This window comes from Panicum virgatum, chromosome 5N (assembly GCF_016808335.1).
Source record: "Panicum virgatum strain AP13 chromosome 5N, P.virgatum_v5, whole genome shotgun sequence".
NCBI lineage: Eukaryota > Viridiplantae > Streptophyta > Magnoliopsida > Poales > Poaceae > Panicum > Panicum virgatum.
The window spans coordinates 46873270-46889592 of record NC_053149.1 but is presented as its reverse complement, the minus strand read 5'-3'; the positions used below and the strand labels follow the sequence as shown (position 1 = coordinate 46889592).

The window sequence follows — 16323 nt, the reverse complement described above, 5'->3', positions numbered from 1 at the left end:
TATAGACGGCTGCCGTCTGTGGGTTGTACATGCCCTAAGCAATCTGCTGACGAACTTGCCGTCGCCGACTGCGCCTGGTGGTTGCGTCACCGTCACCGAGCTGCATTTGCATGCTCCAAACACCCAGCTAGCCCCGTGACGCGCCGCTCTCGGTCGCGACCTAGGGTGTGTTTAGTTGGCGAAAATTTTTGGGTTCGGCTACTGTTGCACTTTCGTTTTTATTTAGTAATTAGTGTCCAATTATGGATTAATTAGACTCAAAAGATTCATCTAATCATTTATAGCTAAACTGTGCAATTAGTTCTTTTTTTAAATTATATTTAATGCTTTATGCATGTGTCTAAAAATTTGATGTGATGGAGAATCTTGAAAATTTTTGGAAACTAAACATGGCCCTAATCTTGGGAGCCCTTGCATTGCACGTGACCATCCTCGGTGGTCATCGCACAATCAACGAGCTCAGAGCTCTCTGCTCTATAAATCACCCTACTAAAGCTGGCTGCACTGGGACCTGTAAACGGTCTGGTACCCCATCCTGAAGGATGAATTTAGCGCAAAACTCCCCGCAGCGGCGTCCGCTATGCCGTCTGCTACTGTAACGGATGGGCTCGCCCACGCCAAATCTTGGGGAGGTAGCGGCCTCCGCTACGCCGCCACCGTGGCGCCGGGCCCACGTCGCCCAACCGCCTCGCGCCGAGAGGGAGAGAGAGAGAGAGGGAGGGAGGGAGGCAGAGGGGAGGACGGGCAGCGTGGGAGAGCTCCGACCGTCGGATCGATAGCGGGAGGCGCCGCGCCGCCACAACAGGGTTGTCGTCTCCTCCTTCCCGCGCTTGCCTCTGAGGTGCCACCGCCGCGAAATCTCCGCCGCCGCCGCCGCACCACCGCGCCGAGGACGCGCGAGATCTCTGACACCGCCGCCGCACCACTCGCGCCGAGGCTCGCTGGGGATCTGTTTCGCGCCGAGGCTCGCTGGGGATCTGTTTCGCGCCGCCACCACACTAGCCCCGCAGCCCCGCACTGCCGCTGGTGCCCCACGCCGGCCAGCCTCCGCCATGGCCCTACGCCGCCGCGACTCGCGAGGTCGCACTGCCCCGCCGCGTGCCGCCGAGGCTCCAGCCTGCCGCTGCTGCCCCACCGCGCGCCGGCCCGCCGCCGCCTAGACGGTGGGCCTCCGCGCCACAGATCCGCTCAAGGCCGGCGAGCTCGAGGCCAGCCGAGCTCACAGGTGAGCAGGCCGAGCTCACAGGTGAGCAGATCCGGTCGAGCTCGTGCGCTGCCTCCTCGACGCGGGGGCTGCGGCGTGCTGGGGCGGAGCGCGAAGGGGACTCGACGCCATGGATGTGAGGCGGCGGAGGGAGGGAGGTCGAGCCGCCGCGGAGCCCACAGCCGTCCCGGCGTGAGTCGAGAAGGGCGTGGGTGGTGGAGAGGGGCTCGCGGCGTGAGCGCGCGACCGCGGACGAGCTCGCCGCTGCTCTGGTGCGGGCGCCGCCGCCATGAACGCGGCGGCGGGTGAGCCGCGGGCCTCTGCCTCCGTTGGGTCTGGCCGGCCGGAGCTCGGCCGCGCCCAGCATGCGGAGCGCGAGCGGATCCGCCCAGAGGAGGCGCAGGCGTTGGAGTGACGCGGCTCTCCGCCAGAGAGGCGGGAGGAGGTAGGGATGGAGGCCGCCGCTTGCCGTTTGCCGCCGGGGGCCGTGGATCTCACCGGAGAGAGAGCCAGAGGAGCAGAGGACCGCAGGGAGGGAGGGAGGGAGGGCGACGGGGAGTAAAAAATAAAATGGGAGGCAAAGGATGAATATAGAAGATGAATGGGTGTAGGGAAACTGGATATGAAGGAGAGAATTTTGATGAACAGACAAAAATATTCCTTTTAGAGGATGAATTTAGAGTATGACGAGTGCGGACAGCCTAATGGTTTGGATTGAAATGAGTTTAATGGATTGGGTTTTGATATGGATTGTGTTTGGGTGGATTCAAAAGGGTTATATTATCTAATGGAGTGGAGTGGAGTGGAGTGGGTTCTATGTAAATATGGATTGGAGTGGATTGAGGTGGGCTGAAATTGATTCTTTATGCAAAACAGTATGATTATACATAAATGTCGGTCCCATAACAGCCGGACCTCAAAAATAAAACCTCGCGTTCACGTTATAAAATTTTATCGAAATTTACTGAAATTTGTTGGAGATGGCTCAGTATGACCAGCAGCTACTTTGTGCAAAGCAGTGTGGTTAGAATTATACGTGGGTCCCATATCAAGAGCCGGACCCTAGAAACAAAACCTCGCGTTCACACTATAAAATTTTATCGGACTTGACTGAAAATTATTGGAGATGACTCAGTATGACTAGGAGCTACTTTGTGCAAAGCAGCGTGACCTGAATTACATGAGGGTCCCATGTCAAGAGCCGGACCCTAAAAATAAAATCTCGTGTTCACAATATATAATTTTATCAAAATTGACGGAAATTTGTTGAAGATGGCTCGGTATGACTAACAACTACTCTGTACAAAGCAGCGTGGCTAGAATTACACGTGGGTCCCACGTCAAGAGCCGGACCCTATAAATAAAATCTCGCGTTCACACTATAAAATTTTATCGAAATTGACTAAAATTTGTTGGAGATGACTCGATATGACTAGCAGGTACTTTGTGCAAAGCAGTGTAGCTAGAATTATACGTGGGTCCCACGTCAATAGCCGGACCCTAGAAATAAAACATCGCGTTCACACTATAAAATTTTATCAAAATTGACTGAAATTTGTTGGAGATGTCTCACTATAACTGACAGCTACTCTGTGCAAAACAGTGTGACAAAATCTATAATATAATTTATTTTTTGGGAAATTGGTTTTTATTGGGTTGTAACTATAGTTTGGCTAATGGTTTATTACATCATGAGCTGAAATATTTATGTTGGATTGATTTGTGGTGGTGGTTTGGAGTGGTGTGGATAATATTAATTTCCTTAATGAGAATGGATTGATGTGGGTATAGTTTGGTTTTCAACCCATTTGCAGGGTGTTCTATAAATTAAATTGCGAATGCTAGCTAGTTCCCTAGCGTTGACATTCATCAGCTGAGAAGTTCGAATCCTTAGGGTTCGACCATCTTGCAGCGAAGGAGAGCAAACATACGAAAATGTGCGACAAAGGATTCAAGTTTCAGGACGATGGAAGGTTAGTGTTATAACAGCCTCCCCTCACGGGACACGAGGGGAGTGTCTGATGAGGCCGGGCGTTGCTGTCCTCATGTGTCTCAGGAATAGACCATTTTCTGACACTATCTAAGCTGGTATTACGTTGACAATTGACTCTGTATAATTAGAGCTGAAACTGGGATCAGGTCCTTGTTACACCAATGTGGAAGACTGGATTTTGTTACATCAGGTCGACGGCGGCACAATCGACGGCCGCGGCCAGGCGCTCAAGCTGCCTCCTCTCCTCACATGCTATTCATAGCACATGGCAAGCAACGATGCCAATTCTGAGTACCACTTCACCAGGAACTTGAAAGCGTGAGATCCGTGGCTTGCTACCTGTAGGCTTCCCTCCTTTGGTCACAGTGCTCTTTTTATTCGGTACACGTTGCCATGCAAAGTTGGGCGGAGAATCGTAGTACAACGCTGTGGACTCCGAGCAAAATCTGACGGCCGGACGCACTCGTCCGCCGCATTCGCCTCGGCCTGTTCCGCTGCTTGCCGGACCAAGGTGCCGGACAGGGGACTTTGGCCTCTGTCACAGAGCCACCGTGTCGAGCGGCACCATCGACGGGCGCGGCCAGTCGTGTGTGTGTGCCTGTGTGGGAATGCAAGTCTGCCCGGCGGGCGGTCGGGCGCGGCGGCTGCCCCGACGGAGCAACTGTGCAACAGTTTGTTGCTGCCAGGGCTCGTCCGGGGGATCACGATCACCGGCACCGTGATCCACATCCACACCGGCGACGACGTCGCCGGCCCCGCGGGCACTGCCAGTGTGCTCGCCGAACTCCACCTGACATGCACCCATGTGTGCAATGGTTGTCTGCGTCAGCGTCGCAGCATAGGACATGGGCGTGTACAGAACGTGACATTGGCGGCCATCGTCGCCACCCTCGCCACGGCAACGGGCACCTTCACATGGAGCAAAGAATTCCATCACCATCGGCACCTGGCACGCCGCCTGCCCCCATGGGTGGTCCAAGTCCAAGACGTATTGTGTTTCAGAGACAGAGAAAAGCGATTATATTCTCGTGCAGTCTGACAAGTGGCGCGACGTGAGCGATGTGCTGACGCGCGAGCAATCCGCCAATCCCTGCCTGCAGCAATGTCCACCTGATGCACAGCGTCAGGCTCACCTTTCGCCAAGATATTCAGCATTGCTCCATCGACCAAGGGAACGCCCACAGTTAAAACAACGCTCCATACCAAGCACACCACTAACGACTATTACGCACAATGTTCATACTTACTAAATAACCAAAGTTTCCGACGGATTATAAGGTGCACAGGTCGACTTGAACAACAACTGTCTCGGCACAACAGACCAAAGGCGGCACAACACCCGGGTGACAACCAGAATCCAACTTACATCTACTACATACATAAGTAAATTCTGAATCCTTCACTTAGAGGAAGTATGTCAGCGGCTCCTTCTTCCTCGACCCGCCTTTGCCATAGAGCTCATTCCACTGCCTCATCTGGTTCATGACAGCACCTTCCATAGAAAAGCTTGGGGAGACCTGCGTTGTGCCAGATGAGCAAATGGTTTAGCAATCTGTACCCGTGGTGATGGGTAGGCTGAACATGTATACTCCCAAGTCAGAGCCACTTACTTGATCCTTGGCCTGCTTCAGGTCCTCCATTGTTAACGGCCTGAGGACAGCGGTCTCTTTGCTTTCAACCTTCGCACCTTTTCCCCCTGATTTGGCTTCCTTGGCTTTGCTGCTTTCTGGCTTTTCCTTCCCGCTTCCTTTATTTTTCGGGTTCTCAGCTTTTACCTCCTTGTCTTTTTCTTCCTTTTCCTTCTTATCCTGGGGCAACAAACATCATCATCAGAGCATGTAATGCCAAGTGAGTGTGCGATCAAACGGCGAGTATACATCTATGTTTATATCTGTACTGTCCAGTTTCTATGACAGGTTACATTTCTACGTTGTGAGCAGAGTTCATGTCTCTTATTTGTTAATATATAAATAAGCCTGGATACAGTTCTTTAAAATTTGACAAGGGATTTGTTACCTTCTTCATTTCCTTTTCTTTCTGAAGTAGCTCTCTGACAGGGCGATAAGCAGCCGTCACGCAAAGATTCTGTAAAAATACAGCTTTAGACAAACGGAGAATGACCATGAACAGTTGCTAATATTGATCGTTCAAAACTAGCGTGCAAACCTTCAGATCACTGCCACTGTACCCTTCAGTCATTTTCGCGAGTTCCTTGAAGTCGATATCTTTAACCTTCTCTTTCGATAACAGCTTCTTCAAAATAAGCTCTCTACTCTCAAGAGTTGGCAGGCCAACCATTATCCTGTTTGATACCAACATGAAACATTAGTACTAATCCAGAGGCAGCATAATTTCATCCAGACAAAGTGTAAGAACAATGTTTCAAACGCACCTATGCTCGAACCGCCTGATTATTGCATCATCAAGGTCAAAGGGTCTGTTAGTTGCGGCAAGCACAAGAATCCTTTCATTGGGTTTGGACAAGAGCCCATCCCAATGCGTCATGAATTCATTCTTGATCCTCCTTGACACCTCATTTTCATATGAGCGTTCCCGTGTCGCTAGCATGCTGTCCACCTCGTCCACGAAAATGACGGTTGGTGCGATTTTTGCTGCTAGACTAAACAACGCTCGGATGCTCTTCTCAGCCTCGCCATACCATTTCGATACAATAGTGGACATTGAGATGTTCATGAAGCTAGCACCAGCTTCATTGGCTACAGCCTTGGCAAGCATAGTTTTACCAGTTCCAGGTGGTCCAAACAATAGAATTCCCCTACATGGTTTCAATAGACCATCATTGAAGAGGTCAGGCCGCTGAAGTGGGAGCATGACAAGCTCCTGAATTGACTCTTTGATATCAACTAGTGCTCCGATGTCATCAAATGTGACTCCTGTTTCACTGGCAGGTATTACTGATGATTCCCTAATCCGCTTTTCATATTCATTATCTTTAGTGGTCTGTAAATAAATAGACAAATATGTAAATGGTAACTACACTTATATGGGCTTCCACCAATTGAGTAAAGAAAAAAATCTTGATGAGAAATATGGGATACCTTTGAGTCAACTTTCGTTTCCACTAAACCTTTGCCAAGGTTGCTCTCTTGAAAAATTCTTAATCCATGAGATAAGCTGCTCAAGAAGGATGTTGTCAGCCTAAGTTGGTAAAAAGAACTAAAACATGGATCATCATGATAAATTAACTAACCTTGTTGAAGATAGAATGAGCCTTCCATTTTTGTATTTAGGCTCCATGTTATTCATCAAATGGTAAGAGACTGCTGGAGCAATAATGTGCTCTAGGTATTTTCCAAATGCTACATAATCATCAGGAGGGATAGAACTCAAATCACCACATTCCAGATTGTATGCTGACAGAACTCCTTCAGTGTGGGCTACAAAGGCTTCATTCACAGCTTTTGCAATATCATTATCCATTTGGGTTTTCCATGTCTGAAGATGAGCCTCTTCTTTGGGAGGCTTAGTCTCTAGAATGTATGGGAATAGTTCGGTCACATCCTCATCAACATCACTACTATCTTCATCAGCACCAAGGAAGTGCGAAGCAATTACCAAAACTCTTCCAGATAATTTGTTCAACATTTTCTTGAACAAAGAATATGCTCGCGGTGAACTACCAAGGAGATGATTAACGTCCTTTACAAAGAGAATAACTGGACTGCATTCTGAAACAGAAACTATAACCTGCAAAGATCATTTTAATTTTACATATTACAAGAACTGCACACCAAATTCAATTGTGAAGCTGAAGCCTGAATTACCTTGTAAAGGGATTGCATGATAATTTTCTCATCCAAACTCAAGGCTGGAACAACTATATCTGCATCAGAAGAGGAACCATAAGTCTGCACTCACATTGTTCATTCCTCTTCAGTATAACTCATGCAAAATAAGAAATATGGTTTATCAACAAATACCTAAACAAAGTAAACAAGCCTTATGCTTAGAAAGTTTAGTTGGATCAATTGATTTAAACATGCCATTTGAATTTGCCAAGTCGCAAACTGATAGAAGCTGACAATAATGCTTTATAAATTTGATTAATGTTTGTTGCATACATGTTTTTGTGGCATAAATGAGTTACAAAACATAATAAACCACAGTTATTTAACTCACCATCATCTTCATCGGAATCTGTGTCCTGGTTCTTTGCACAAGGTAATAAGGATACGTATACCTCAATTGGCTTTGTGGTCTTATAGCGAATACTGTCGATGAAGAACAGAAAATGATAAGAGGCACGGATGAATATGAATGATCTAAAGTTACATTGCGCCACAGATATGTTACCTGGTATTTACATCCAGAATGCCCATTTCATGACCCAATGATCCTGCAATAACATTTCATGACGACACAATCAGAACACCACAAAAAGATGCTTGGTTAAAGGACTCAAGTAACAAGCAAGAAAGTTGGTAGGAAAAACTGTGCCAACGGCAAATGGAGCATACGTCACACCATAAATATTGGTCAATTAGAAGAAACATACACTCAATCGGTATCAAACAGAGTGATTAATAAGTTGATACCTTTTGGTTGTGCCTTCTTGCGAAATATGTTTAAAGATTCAACAAAACCATAAACTCTGCCGAATGTCGACTCGGTTATGGATGTTTTAGGAACCTGCATCAAGAATCAACAGAATCGGTTAGATAAATCATCAGGAATTTCATATCATAGCTATAGCATTAAAAAATAGCATGCATAAATGCTAATGTCGTTTTCCAAGTGTTAGATATGGACAGACTACTTTTGTCCTTTTCCAAGGACCCCACGGTTTCATGTGAGCACAAACCCAACTCACTTGTTTCCTGATGGGGGAAATGTCCAACAATCTTACAGCCGAAGGGTGGTGATACGAACACCCACCAATCAATTACAGGGAAAAAAAATAAATGCGGATCCTCCCAATCAAGCATACTGTATTCGAGATCATCGACAAAGTGTACCATACAAAACGAAGGTATTAACTGTGTTGGATCTACAATAAGAAGGTGAAACAAGGTACCAACCTCAACCTGTGCATCACTCGGGGCGCCGAACTTGTGCTTGATCTGTAATGGCATTCAACGACAACAGATGGATTAGAAAAATATCATGCGAATGGGACAACAAGATTACAATCGCCCAAATAGTTTCAAGCTGACCTGATGCGAGAACTCGAAGACATCCAGTGCCAGCAGACGCGCATTGAACTGGTGGGCGACGGCCTTGGCCAGCGACAGCATGCATATCTCTGCAGCAAGAACACCACAGGCCCTGAAAACATGGTCTTTCCGACCCAAAAGAGCAGGCATTGATGCGGAGGCGAACCTGATTGACCGCAGAGCAGTATGGTGCGGCTCGAGTTGTCGAGGACTTGGATGTGCTTCGGCAGGCCCGTCTGACTCAGGTAGGGGAACGCCGCGGTCGTGAGCGCCAGCCGTGTTTCCTCGCTGCAAAACAGAGGAGAGGAGCGCATGCCTGATCAGTCATGGCTCACCGAACTTTATCTTTGGATTTCTATTGACCCCGGATTGACGCGGATCCCTAAAGCAGCCGTGACATTCCACGGCAGAACCATAAACTAATCAGATCGCCCCGTCCTTTTTTTCCCAATCGAAACAGGGAGGAAACTCGGCTTCCTGTTTCCGCGTCGGGCTGGAGCCGTAGAACTAGAACCCCACACGCACCTGAGGTAGTACGGGAAGTCGGCGAAGGTGACGCCGGTCTCGCGCCCGTCGACGACCAGCCGCCGGAGCTCCGCCTCCACCACCGCGGCCATGGCGCCGCCGCCGGAGGCCCCGCCCCCGCCGGGGGCCGACGGCCCGAGCCCCGCCGTCATCAGGCCGAGGCCGACTCCCACGCCCACGCCCACGCCGACGCCCACCGCCGACGCGAACAGGCTGCTGCTGCTGCTGCTACCGTGGTCCATCGCCGCCGGACGCCGGGACACCGCCGCCTCACGCGCCGCGCGTTCTCGGCTGGCACAGGGGCATGCAACTTTGGTAGTGGAGTGGGGGCACGGACGGATTCGCAGGCGCCTGAGGCGATAGAGCACAGCGAGGGGGTTGGTGGTGGGGGGCGCGGCGCGCCGGGGGGCGGGTATTTATAGGCGGAGACGAGGGCTGCGATGGGGAACGGGCTCCGTCAAGTCTACGAGAGTCCACGGCAAGTCTGTGTTCGCTTGGGACTCCGGACGGCGCGCCCGGCGGAGGGGTGTTCGACGCGGATCAGGGAAGGAGGGTGAAATTTCGGGGTGGTGATGGTGACGCTGCCGGGTTGAATGGAAAGTTATACGCAGATAAAAAAGGTAGACACATTATTATGGTATATGGAAATTAAAATAGCACGGTGAAGTATAAATAGCGCAAGCATGGATGGTTCGCTTGATGAACATGTCTGTATACATTGAGACCAACACTACTATTACCTAGCCACACTGCACTATACACTTTACATTATTTTCTTTGGTAAAACTTTGGAAGGACAAGTGTTAAAAGTAGTGAGTATCCATTAGAAATTGTTAAGGGTCTTAAACTCTAGTATACTATTCTCAACCAATTTTATATCATAAGTTACCGTATCAATCACAAAACCAAACCAATAAATCATATTCTTTTAATATATTAGGCTGGCACATAGCACGAATAATATGGTCTGGCATCACACAACATTCCAAATGGTACAACAAACAAAAAGCTTGTAGATATCGGTTATCATGAACGGTTTGATATAAAGTTAATGGAAGTAGTTATCACCATGATGCATGTCGACAAAGAACGTTAAGGGAGAGCAGTTATCAAACATGATGAACAGTAGCAGAAACACGTCACTGGGACCTAGGAACAAGTTGAAATGCCAGGTTGCCAACACCACAGTGAAGGAGAGAGCACATGGGACGTGTGCTCATAAACAGATTTATATGTGCGACCACTGCCATACCCACTATACCAGACATCACATGGCTCCTCCTTTGTCCGGAAATTTTTCCAAGGGGTTAGAATTTGAAATAACAAGAATATGTTGTTGGGTTTTCTCTTTTAAATCTTTTAAAATACTAGGGAACAATGTTATATCCACATTAAAATATGCAAGTAATGCAAGTTATGACTAGCCATTACTATCTATATGCACGCTAGCAAGTAGCAACCATACATCCCAAAGCTTCTATGTGATCATTAATTGTGTCAATACTTAAGGTATTCATAAATCATAGTGTTGGCACATGTCATGACCAATATAATCTAATGTTACACAATATTTCAAACGGCATGGATAGAAAGTTACTAAACAGAGATTATCAAACAAAAATGGGTGTTGCCATAAAAAGTTTACATAGTTTATATCAAACACCATAACAAAATTTAATTAAGAATAGTTATCCAACATGATGAACATGAGCACGTTTATGTACGGTTCTCAACCAATTCTACATCATAAGTTGCCGTATCAATTACAAAATCAGGCCAATATATCATATTATTTGAATATAATGGGCTGGCACAAAACACAAATAATACAACCTAGCATCACAGAACTTTCCAAATGACACAACATACAACATGCTAGTAGATATCAGTTAACAAGCAAGATGGACGTTTTGATAGAAATTTAACGGAAGCAGATATCAACATGGTGCATGTCATCAGAAAAGTTAACGGACCTATAGGAGCAAGTACAAATGCCAGTGACACACTGAAGGTGAGAACACATGAGACAAGTGATCACAAACGAGTTTAGGGACCACCATTGTACCCTCCATATAAGACACCATGACATCTCCTTTCTTTGGAAATATGTCTGGAGGGCTAGAATTTGAATAGCAAGAAGAAGTTGTGTTTCGTCTTTGGAAACTTTAAAAAGATTAGGGAACAGGGTAGTATCCACATCCAAATATGCAATTAATGCAAGTTATGATGATCAATTACTATCAATATTTACACTCCAACCATACATCTCAAAGCATGTGTTGTCTTCCTTCTTTGGGAATGTTGGAGTCTATGGAGCAATGAAAATGTAATATCTTAGTCTCGTGCTATCTCAATGGAGACAAAGCGCCAGTGATAGTGACTGTATCGCTCCTTCCAAAACTCATGTTGATCATATGTTACATGGACCACACTTTTTACATTTTAAGATTTTTTTACAAAATAATTTCACATTTAGACCTCTTGTGAAATGAATTGTGTTTTTGGACCCAGTGGGTTGGCGCCATGACCGACGGCACTGACGTAACACGTTTCGGCGCCATAAGTCATGGCGGCAAGCTTTGCGACCCGATTTAGTATGGCAATCGATGTGGAGGCGATGTGGCACCACCTCGGCGCCATAAATCTTGACGCCTTGGATCTTGCATTGCCGCCGATCTGGTCCGGAAAAAATAACTTGCTAATTAATATAAGTAAAACTGCTCCCTAAAATTTACATGAACTACCTTGTAGCTCAAGTGGTTAAGTTGCTTGGTTTTTGCCTTGCAGACCCAGGTTCAAGTCCTAGTTTTGCATTTTTTTCTACTTTTTGTGCTTAATAATTTTGGGGTGGTGATGGTGATGCTGCCGGGCTGAATGGAAAGTTAATGGAGAGCTTTTTTTCTACTTTTTGTGCTTAATTATTTCGGGGTGGTGATGGTGACACTGCCGGGCTGAATGGAAAGTTAATGGAGAGCTACTATCAAATACACGGATGAAAAAAGAAGATACATTATTATAGTATATGGAAATTAAAATAGCACGGTGAAGTGAATAGTGCAAATATGGATGGTTTGCTTGATGAACATGTCAGTATGCATTGAGACCAACAATATAATCTAGCCACAATACACTATACACTTTACTTTTTTTTCTTTGGTAAAACTTTGGAAGGACAAGTGTTAAAAGTAGTGAGTATCCATTAGAAATTGTTAAGGGTCTTAGACTCTAGTATACTATTATCAATCAAAAAATGAAATTGGATTTTCCAGGGAATTTCGAAATAAAAGTCCCTCCCTACAACTCATGAATTAAGAATTCTCACAACGACAATTTTATATCAGAAGTTATCGTATCAATGACAAAACCAAACCAATAAATCATATTCTTTTAATATATTAGGCTGGTACATAGCACGAATAATACGGCCTGGCATCACACAAGATTTCAAATGGTACAACAAACAAAAGCTTGTAGATACCGGTTATCATGAACGGTTTGATATAAAGTTAATGAAAGCAGTTATCACCATGATGCATGTCGACAAGAACGTTAAGGGAGAGCAGTTATCAAACATGATGAACAGTAGTAGAAACACGTCACTGGGACCTACAGGAACAAGTAGAAATGCCAGGTTGACAACACCACAATGAGGGAGAGAACATGATGCATGTCTTCAGAAAAGTTAACAGCTGCTATCAATCATGATAAACAGTAGCAGAAACACGTCATTATGACCTATAGGAGCAAGTACAAATGTCAGTGCCACACTAAAGGGGAGAACATGTGGAACAAGTGATCACAAACGAGTTTAGGAACCACCATTGTACCCACCATATAAGACACCATGACACCTCCTTTCTTTGGAAATATGTCTCAAGGGCTAGAATTTGAATAGCAAGAAGATGTTGTGTTTCGTCTTTGGAAACTTTAAAAATATTAGGGAACATTGTAGTATCCACATCCAAGTATGCAATTAATTCAAGTTATGATGGTCAAGTACTATCAATATTTACACTCCAACCATACGTCTCAAAGCATGTGTTGTCTTCCTTCTTTGGAAACGTTGGAGTCTATGGAGCAATGAAAATGTAATATCTTAGTCTCATGCTATCTCAATGGAGACGAAGCACCAGTGATTGTATCGCCCCTTCCAAAACTCAGGTTGATCATATGTTAATGTACACTATTTTCTTGTCATCTTTGTCCTCCTACTGTGATGGAACTAGTTAGCTAGCAACCAAAGATCCTATCTACCTTTATTAAAACACATACTCTCTCAGTTTCGAATTACATATCACTTTAATTTTGGTCTAAGTTAAATTTCTCTAACTTTGAATAAATGTATATAAAATACACAAAATATGTGTTGTTGGTACATTTATTTGGTACTGTACATGTTAGTACATTTCTATAAAATTTAATCAAAACTAGAGGTTGACTTATGAAAGAATTAAAGTACGGAGTACGTAAAAGTGATAGATTGAAACAAGATGGATAATTCATTTTGATTTTAATCACTCCGTCTTCTAATTTTACATGGATTAGCATGAAATGATTCCCATTTGAAGTGTGACCGGCTATTTCAGTTTCAGATTCTAGCTGTCCATAAAATGATTTCATGTTTTCTTATCTATACTATAAGGATCCAAAAGAATCTATACTATAAGGATCCAAAAGAATTGAAATTAACATGTACCAAAATTAGCCTACCCATCCACCTCACAAACCACCTTTTAGACTCACATGTCAGCTAAAATAGTTTGACCAAGCCAGGGGGCGGACACATTCGGCGATGTTACTGCCGTCCGAGGGCTTTTTTTCACCGTGGAACCTACCCTCCCACACGCCATACCCGCCTCCACGATCGCTACATGTCCATGATTGCAGCGGACAGGCGGGTGCCGGGTGCGACGGGGTCTTCTGTGATTGCAGGGTTGACTCCTTGATCTCTCCCCTCCCACCGCGGCGCTGCCCCCTTCCTTCCCCTCCTCCCTGCCTCGCTGCGCCGGCCCTCCTCGCTCCCCCTCCACCACCGCGCACCCCTCCTCCCTCCCCTGCTCGGTTCCCTGCGCGGAGCGGCGGTGGGGCATGTGCGGAGCGGCGGCAGGGCCGACACAGGCATGGGGTGGCGGCGGGGCCTCGCGCCCTCCTTCCCTCCTCCTCCTCCTCCTCTCTGTCTCTCTCTCATGACAACGGCAGCCGCTCACTGCCATTTGTCAGCCCCGCACGCGGCCACCACGCCGGATCCGCGTGGGTGGTGGGAGCGCGCGGCGGGAGCGGCGGGCAGAGCGGCCGCGGCTGCGTGGTTGGGCGGAGGCGTGACGTGCGGCGGCCGGGCTGCGGCGGTGCACCGTCCACAAGGATGTGCGCATCGTGCTGAGATGGCATCAACCGGGGACGGCAACGGCGCGGCTCGCCGTGACCTCATCTGCGTGACCGCAACGGCTTCATCGGCTCGTGGCCTGTCCGCCTCCGCCTCGACAGAGGCTACAGTGCTACACCGTCCACACCACCATTAAGAATCCGTGGTGACATGCCCCCTCTCTGCTGCCGGCGCCAGATGCAACGGTACGAGATTATCTCTTGTTCTTGATAGATTTTCTCCCCCTTGCAGATGATGAGGACTTCTACGAAGCACTTGACAGCCCTGACATCCTCAACCCTGCTTTCGGCCGGTCGGCGATCAACGGCGCCCGCGGCAAGCTCTGGTGAAAACTGCAATACCTAACAGGTGAAATGCCTGCCAAGCTGTTTTATTGAAAATATTTGATGTTTCAAATCTCATTGCTTATTTTGACCTTCCATTTTTGTGTTTTCTGATGTTTTAAGTTATACATTACTTATTGTGTGCTTCATTTTTCTGTCTGAATGGAATGCCTGCTTGCCTGGTCCACCGATGAGTATGTGTGTGCGCTTCATTTTTGTGCAGGTACCACGCTTTGACTCTAATGTATGCTCCTTATTCTATATTGTCAAATTGCAAATATCTGGATACCTGTATATGTGAGACTCTAAAGATTGAAAGGGTGTTATCGGCTTATTGCAAGGGTAAAGCCTGCCACCCGAATAGCATCAAAATTGAAATTGTGGAGGCAGCCGCAAGGACTCATGCTGTTTGTTTCATTTAGCTTTTCACTGCGATCCGTGTAAAAGGTGCTTTTCTGAATGGCTTTCCAATCAAAGGTATACCCAGATTTGGTGTCAATCAATCTAAACAACATATTAGCCCTTGCAGTGCTTGTATACTGTTTTCCTCCAACTGACTCTCCTTATTTGAATATGTTCATTCCATTCACAGCATCATCTCAAGATGAGTTAGTGAAGGCTCTTCTAGTAACAGAGGTAGGCAACTTATACCATGCAGTTTACACACTCTTCAAATTTGCTTGATTTGAGAATGATAAATTGATGTAGAAACAATATTGCTGCTTGTCCTCTTTAAGTTTTCACGATTTTATCAGAACAATGTAATTTGAAAAGAAATGTTACTTCTACAAAATGAATAGGAAGTATTGTCTAAAACTCTAATAACTGAAGAATTTTTTTTGAAAGATTAATAACTGAACAGATGACCAACTGGCCAAGTTCAAACATGGATAGGGCATGAGCCTCATTGAAGAGAGTTAATTGTTGTATGCTCCTTTTATTTTGACACACGGTTAAATCATCTGCATGTGCATCTCAGATTGCCAATTTTCCTTGGGGATGTTGCTGTTGGAGCTGTGATCCTTCAGAAAGCTGGGGGCCATGTTTTTGATCCGTAAGTCAGCAAGTCTGGTCAAACCTAAACCCTAAAACACCTGAACGTCTCGCGCTACGTCGCTGCCAGGGGAGGCGATGACATACGGTGAGTCCATGTGCTGCCTGCCACTCTTCTTATCACAGCTGTGGATGCTTGCTTAGTATTACCTGTTTCTTGGATGGTCTTCTAAACTCTTGAGTGCAATGAAAAAAAAACTGATCATATGATCCTTTCTGCCTCAGACTAATTGTGGGTGATTTGTGATCTCAAAAGCCAGCTTGTTGTCTGCTCTAATGTATTTTTTTCTTTTGTGAAACTAATGTTTTTTTTTCTTTTGTGAAACTAATGTATTGTGGGTTATTATTGTGAAACTGTTTTTTTCTTTTGTTTCAGTTCTAATGTATTTTTTTTGTTTCAGTTGCAGCCGGAGTGTGCCAGCAGATGATGAATGCTTGTGTGAATTTAGGATGCTAACTGCCTTTTGTGAATTCCTTGTAAAATTGTTGTGTTACCAGACCTACACATGATGCTTGTGACTCATGGTACAATAATGAAGTCCCTAAACCTGAAGTCTAAATGCTGCAGCTTGCCTGTTTACAAATGATTTGTGTTAAAAGAAGCATTTGTAGCACCCTAATTAGCCATTGCACTGCTTCATTTGCTCATCAGCAACCATTTAACACAT

The 16323-nt window shown here is 46.0% G+C and overlaps 1 protein-coding gene across 1 annotated transcript; it reads right to left on the bottom strand.

The window, feature by feature from the left end:
• Nucleotides 1-4412: 4412 nt before the first annotated feature.
• Nucleotides 4413-9289, bottom strand: LOC120676766 (peroxisome biosynthesis protein PAS1-like). Its single transcript, XM_039958103.1, has 15 exons — nt 8897-9289; nt 8538-8659; nt 8372-8460; nt 8237-8278; nt 7754-7847; nt 7512-7554; nt 7338-7429; nt 6983-7041; nt 6409-6905; nt 6257-6332; nt 5590-6158; nt 5364-5499; nt 5214-5282; nt 4808-5005; nt 4413-4714 (listed from the first exon to the last, which is right to left on the bottom strand). The coding sequence occupies exons 1-15, from the start codon at nt 9136-9138 to the stop codon at nt 4601-4603; spliced, it is 2442 nt and encodes an 813-aa protein (XP_039814037.1). The 5' UTR covers nt 9139-9289; the 3' UTR covers nt 4413-4600.
• Nucleotides 9290-16323: the final 7034 nt, after the last annotated feature.